Raw genomic sequence first — 7,345 nt, forward strand, 5'->3', positions numbered from 1 at the left:
GGGCTAAGAATGCTCTTATGATGTAACGCTTTGGTTGACTTGGAAAGCAAGAAACGAGAATATATTTAATGAGGGATTGCTCAATTGTGAAGGACATTAAATTAGCATATACTCGTTCGTATGGGTCAAAAGCATAAGCAAGAGGGCAAGTTTAGAATAAGAGTCTTGGTGCATATTTAATTTCATAAATTTCTTCTTGTAATTTTGTTGTGTTTTTATTTCTATCTTATGGTCTTTCTTTAACCTGGCCTCTTGCTAGTTGCTACTTGCAGGAGGTTCTTTCTTTTTTCTTTTTTTTTTCTTTTTTTTTTTTAAGATTTTGACTTTCAAAAAACAAATTTTGCTTTGGTATTTGAATAAATAATAATATTCTCTTACTGTTTCATTTTAGGTTTCGGGTGTAGACGAGATGAGACAAGCCAAGTTTACTTGAGTTCAAACTCGGCTTGTTTCGAGAGTTTAAACTTAAACTCGACTTGTTTCGAGCTAGGCTTTTTTAATTACACCCATATTTCTACTCCGGCTCCTTTTTCAAACTCCCATGTTATATAAACAAGATAATATTTTATAAAATATTAAAATAATTACTATTGAAAAATCAAAGGACAATATACTTTATGCTCGCTTTTGAATGCTTTATAAGCATGGGATATGTAGTTGCCAAAGAAACCACTCTTTGCTGATTCAATACTTCTCATTTTGAAACCGGTATGTCTTTTACTTTAAATAGGCATTTTAAGTGTTTTATAATGACTTTACTTTAAAACTCTCATGCATTAAACGTGCAGGGCACGTGATTAGCAACACGATGAAGAATCAAAGAGAAACTCTAGTGTGTTCTCTTTTATTTGTTGTATTAAAGATGGTTATGAGCACAGAACTTTATGATCACCCACCGTATGGCGGTCGATTGGTGGAGTTGTCATCGAGCTATTGTTTAAGTTGGCGGCTAGCTGTGGAGACTGGCGACATACAAGGGTGGCGCACTGTCCCAATTCAGTGTCTCCATGATGTTGAAGTTTACATGCTTGGTGGCCAATATTTTTCTGATTTGAATTTGATTGTTGAACATATGAATAGTTATATTGATGAAATTGTTCTGTCTCATGATGGTTTGGATGCATGGGTCTTGGATGTTGATGATACTTGTCTTTCAAATGTCTTTTATTATAAAGGAAAGAGATTCGGGTAAAGTTTTCGATTTTAGTATGATTATTTTTCGAAAGTACTAAATCGGTTTTTAAAACCAATAATAATGTTGCTAACATGTTACATTTGTTTTTATTTGATGTAGATGTGATCCATACGATCCTCAAGCGTTTAAAGAATGGGCATCAAGAGGCACATCCCTAGTGCTTCCTCCAATCTTGCAATTGTTCCAAAAGTTAATAGAGCGTGGCTTTAAGGTGTTTCTCATCACGGGCAGAGATGAAACGATGTTTGAGCAACCTACTCTTCGGAATTTACACTTTCAAGGATTCTTCGGTTTTGAACGACTTATTCTAAGGTAAAAAAAACATTTTTATAGTGATTACCTGCTATTAGTGAACTTACAGACCCCATTGATACTTAGTAACCAAGTGTGATAAGGTAAAACACAGTTTGCGTTAAACCAGTGCTTTCAAGGGGATCAAAGGTAAGAAAAAAAAGGTGGAAACATGATTCGAGCACGAGGCCTCTGCTAGAGTGTGACCAAGTGCTTACCAATGTTCAAAAATTTATAGGCACCGTGTTAGTAAAACTTAACTAATTTCTTTCTATTTTGGAATTATTTAATATATGTTAGGAGTGAAGCATACAAAGGGCAAAGTGGCATAATCTACAAATCAGAAATGAGAAGGAAGTTGGTGGAACAAGGTTATAGAATATGGGGAAATGCAGGTGACCAATGGAGTGATCTTCATGGCCAATTTGTTGGCAATAGAACCTTTAAACTGCCAAATCCTATGTATTTTGTACCATAATATTGCCTTGCATGTATTTAAAGGCTTTTTAATAATCAAAATAAAAATTTGTGTTGTAGAGTTTATCTATATTAAGATATGTTTAAATGATATCATATAATCATAATTAGTTGAAAACAAGTTAATTTGTATCTTGGTTAACGCTTAGGTAACCAGGTGGTTGGGGGGGTGACCCGGAAAGACCCCACTTTAACAAACACCTTAATACTATTTGGGATACAAGCTCTTTGGTGCTCTATCCACTACCTAAAAAGGTCTATCTACAACCTAATAAACACATATATACGTAACCTAATAAAGCTTTAAAACCAAACACAAATATATGCACAAAATCTACCAAAATCAAATAAAATCTGCCCAAATCGTGCTCAATTTAAGAATTTGCCTAAAATCAAATAAAATTTGGTCACTGATTCTGATTTGAAAATCACGTCAATTTCAGATTGACGTTTCGGACATCAACTTCAAAAGATCAATATAAGTTCTGATATCAATTGGAAATCTACATGTTTTCGATGTTAATGGAGTCAGCAATTGAACCAAATCCAAGGTATAGTGTTGGTATTAGTTTATGTTTGTAATCAAGTGTTTATTTGATACACTATCTTTGAATGTTTAACTTTATGTTTTATAGTTTGGACGAAGCTAGGAAAGGTCTGTATTCTGTAATAGAGGGAACTTGACGGATTTATAAGTCAAGTTCGACTCTAGGGTTTTAGTGGTTCGTCCTGTTCATCCACAGCCGTGTTTTTGTGATTCTCTGGTTGATTGTTACAGAGCTAAGATCAATAAGAGCCTTTGTGTTTATACCTTGTTTCTATTCGTTCTATAACTAAATATACTCGTAAACGAAGACTAAAGGGATTCTGCACCCTTAAAATTCGAGATAGTCTCGTTATTGATCCATTCCAGAGACCTATATTTAGTTCACTGAACAATTGAAAAGTATAAAGGCTTCCAACAGCACTTGCAAGTCTAAAGGGTGTTTGGTGCATTGAATGCAACACTTTCAAGTCTAAAGGGTGTTTGGTTCACTGAATGCTTGTGAATACATTAGAATGTCATAAAAGAATTGTAATGTTTAAAAGTATGTTTTTATTAATGGAGTTTGCAAGGATTGGAACGTTTGATAGGAACCGCAATTGGATTGTTTAAAAGGATTTAAGTTGGTTAACTTCTAAGGTTATATTCTTGTTTTTTGTGTTAATTGGTTATTGTTTCTTGAAGGTTTTATTTCTAAATTTTGGGTTGGATTCTTCAAATGTTTTTGGGTCTGATCTCGTATCAGTAGCAAATTTGATACATTGAAGACACGTTTCATTTGATTAGATAGAGCGTGAATTGAACGAACTTGAGGCTTGAACGACCTCGAGACTTGAACGACCTCAGGCATGAACGATCAATGGATATAGATGAAAAAGTAGTGCTTTTGAAAGACTATGTTAAATAATTGTTAATGTATTCCTTGAAAAATTAGAGATTTCATCACCTAAGTTGAACCAACCAAACACGTTTTTGAGCAAAATGATAAAATTGGTTAAACTGAACTTCACTTCAAATTTCTAGCTTAATCAAGCAAACACATTTTTTAACAACCGAATAAGTTTTAATTCTAATTCAAATTTTGAAAATTCTTGGAACCAACTGGACCCAGAAGATTTTCAAGCATCAAGGTTAGAAAATGCTTGAAGACCACCTCACGCGATTTACGCTACCTACCACCACCTATCTATAAGGCATTTTCACCCGTTGCAATAGTCATATCGTGTGCATAAGCACACATTTTAGAAAGGACGAGGCATCCACATAGGTATGGTTTATAACTTTCAACTCATATGACACCACCGCTGATACCCCATGTGGGTAGAGTACATGGCAAATTTTTATCACATATAATTAATTCTTTTTTATGATTATTGTACCGTTTGAAAATTAAAATGAATTACTTAATAATTAATTTATTACGCATCACACACAAATACCACAAACCCTTTATTATTTTTATTCGCTCAAACCTTCTACCATTTTTATTTACTAAAACCTTAATGATAACTTCTCAAACGATGATCTCCGGGTATTCATACCACCGAATGATTCTGATAACGATATTCTTTTCAAACGACAGTGGCATGCAATTTTTCAAAGATTTCATCGAGCCAACCGAAGAGAAAGACACGACAATAGAATCATTAAGAGATTACCAAACAACCTAAAATATCCAATATTTGGCCAACCATAAAGCACCACTTTTGAATTTTGGGCCATAAAGAACAAGCTTACCGACCTAGATGCATACATCATTACAGCCTAGCTTTGACAATAGACGGATCGTTCATTTAATCATGTTGCCCCCATCTATCACCCACAAAATCTTTGTATTCATAATGCTGGAATGACTTGTACCTAATGCTTTTAACTTGTACAAAAATCTAATCACCCTTTAGCCCTAATCAAGGAAGATCAAGAATAAGCTAAAAGAAGTGGGCCAAAAAGAAAAGGAAACGAGCATCATGCCACCACTTGAGACGTGATACTGAAAACTCACAGATAATAATAATAATAATAATAATAATAATAATAATAATAATAATAATAATAATAATAATAATAATAAAACATCCGAAACAATCACCTACCCATAATATCTATCCACAAACTTTTTAATGGTCCGGTTTTGACATTTTATGGGTTAAATCATATGCCAAACCGTTCATTATAATCTCCGACTGTTCAACCAAACCAAACCATTACCAACTAAAACGAACTAAACCAAACCATTACCAACTAAACCAAACCACTACCAACGATCTAGTTTCATGCGTTGGACTTTTAGGCTATTATAATAACATATGCACAAAAATATGGCCAAACGATTAAAAACATATAGTTAAACATTAAGCAAAACCCAATCATGTATATAAGTCCAACTTGAATATTTAAACACGAAACTAAAATATAAAAAAAAAGACACACAGCCCAAAACCCTACAGTTCAGTTTACCTTTTTATAATCGACTTCGAGTGTAAATCGTAAACCAAACTGTCCAGTCCGGCTTGAGAACGCCTAAACTAATCAACCTAAAATAAGCTGGTAAATGACAAATATTAACATTATTATAAAATGATACACAATTGAGAGTGATTGTTCTTTCAAGTAAAATCTAAACGAATGCAAAAGAAACCGATGTAAAAATACAACAAGTGCAGTATAAAAGAAAAAACAAAGTATAAAGTTTACCAGTCACCCGTTACCACCATTGATGAACAAGAACACCGCGCTGTCTTAACGATTTGAACAAATCCAAACATTGCCCATAAGTTTTCTGGTACTTTGGACTCCTAACACCCGGACAACATTTCTGCCACCGATTATAATGGCATTCAAGAAAAACCTCATCAATCAAACAAATAGCTCCTGTTTCAATCAACCTCGGGATCAAATCGAACTCAGTCCCTTCAATATCCATCTTCATCACCACAAAATCTTTCTCAGAAACCGTGTTCTTCAACCACTCCGCAAAATCAAACCCTTGAATCTCATCAACAGATCCCACAATCCCGCCACCTGATTTAACCGGTTGAATACGACCCATTCCTCTACCTTGCTCCACATTTTCATCACCAGGAGTTTGGTTGATTTCAAACACTAAAGTCTCGTTTTTGACCCACGCAGCATACGGTAACAAGGTAACACCCTTTTTAAACTTATACTGATCATGAAAATGTCTATCTGCTTCTACCGCGTATATGTGGAACGTCTTGTTTTGTTTTGGATATTGTTTCTTAAACCAGCTAGCTATACTCGAACCGTAGCTCCGAGCGCCCACGTCTATGTAAACATACCTTTGCTTAAAGTTAATATCCACCATGGAAGACAAATACTTCACATTTTGAATATTTTTCTTCAACGTAATCCACGGTTTTAAAGGCTCATTTATAATCAAAGGCTCGGCTCTCTTAACTAAATCTTGTTTATACCCAGGAACCGAGCATTTGCTACTCAAAACTGGATCTGTTTTCTTCTTAATTTTAATATAACTTTCTTTCTTCATCACAATTTCATGAATTTCAGGAACAGAATCAAACCCATCTATACGTCTCGAGTGTACGAATTTACAACAATTGAATAAACCAATAAAAGAATTGAAGCTATACGTATCTTTAGACGCCGTATGCACAACGAAATACCCTTCGGGTTTAAGTGTCCGGCCGACTTCCATCGCAAAGTCCCCTGCTTTCTCCGATCGGTCCAATCCACCAGCGCCCGAGAATATAAAATCAAACGTGTTATCCGCATACGGCTGACGAAACCCGAACCCGTTAACAACCAACGGCTTCTTCGCCTTCTTGTAAATCCCAACAGCGTCATCAACTCCAATCTCTTTCAGAGCATAAACATCATCACCCACCGGCGTATCAACGCACAACGCCTTCGATCTCGTCGACAAAAACCCATCAACGATTAGATCCTGAAACACCGTTATGTAAAACATCACTCGTTTGTGAAACTCCGGCGATGTTTCGCCTGCCGGATGTAAAGTCACCGACGAAACTCCGGCGCCTGCGCCGGCGGCGGTGACGAGCTTATTATTATCGACGGCGAAGAAGCAGAATTCATCGCCGGAAACGCAAGATTCTCCGCGGATGGTGATGACGTAAGCGAACCGGATGCCGACAATGAGGAGACAGAATATGAGGAACCGAACGACGGCGTTTCGGAAGAACCGGTGTTTAGAGGTTGGTGGGTCCATGGGGAAGTGGGTTCGGGTCGGATTTGGATTTGGTTAACGGGAGCAGAAACGGGCGGAGGTGTGGTTAGCGCCGATTAGGGTTTGGTGTTTAGGGTTACTGGATTTGAATAGAAATTGGATGTGATAATAATAGTAATAAAAATAATAGCATTTCATTGTTGGGTTCATGGGTGATTGGTGTTGATCATTGTTTTTCTGTAGATTTCTAGGGTTTCTTCAAGTGAGAGAAAGGGATGATGAACAAGAATGAGGGTTTCTTTGGGGTGATGTTAAAGTTATCAACTTCTTTCTCTTTAATTTGGATTAATTGTTTTATTTTGAAATGTGACGTGGATAATGATGAATGACATGGATATTTTTTTCACAATAAATATTAAATTAATGATAACTAAAATGAATAAAATAAACTAGAGAATCCAGAAAGAATTTGTGTAAAATATTATTGATGATCAAGTAGTTCATACTAACCATAATGTACGTATATATACATGTAAAATATAAAACTAACCATCAAATACATTTATGTGGGGTATTGTATATCTGGTTTACAACACTTCCCCTCAGATATACATTATTATACACTCTCAATATTATACTATCGAATAATGTTGGCTCGGTTCTTCTGGACCGA

The 7,345-nt window shown here is 35.5% G+C and overlaps 2 protein-coding genes across 2 annotated transcripts; one reads left to right on the forward strand and one right to left on the reverse strand.

The window, feature by feature from the left end:
- Window positions 1-691: 691 nt before the first annotated feature.
- Window positions 692-1,977, forward strand: LOC143635719 (acid phosphatase 1-like). Its single transcript, XM_077103477.1, has 4 exons — window positions 692-708; window positions 789-1,188; window positions 1,295-1,507; window positions 1,787-1,977. The coding sequence occupies exons 2-4, from the start codon at window positions 809-811 to the stop codon at window positions 1,962-1,964; spliced, it is 771 nt and encodes a 256-aa protein (XP_076959592.1). The 5' UTR covers window positions 692-708; window positions 789-808; the 3' UTR covers window positions 1,965-1,977.
- A 3,128-nt stretch (window positions 1,978-5,105) lies between these two features.
- On the reverse strand, window positions 5,106-6,868 carry LOC143635720 (uncharacterized). The gene has a single exon (XM_077103478.1). It carries the CDS (start codon window positions 6,712-6,714, stop codon window positions 5,212-5,214), a length of 1,503 nt encoding a protein of 500 aa, XP_076959593.1. The 5' UTR covers window positions 6,715-6,868; the 3' UTR covers window positions 5,106-5,211.
- Between the last annotated feature and the right edge of the window lie 477 nt (window positions 6,869-7,345).

This window comes from Bidens hawaiensis, unplaced genomic scaffold (assembly GCF_021521415.1).
Source record: "Bidens hawaiensis isolate Kalapana, Puna unplaced genomic scaffold, B.hawaiensis_p1.1 tig00007678_1, whole genome shotgun sequence".
Lineage (NCBI taxonomy): Eukaryota > Viridiplantae > Streptophyta > Magnoliopsida > Asterales > Asteraceae > Bidens > Bidens hawaiensis.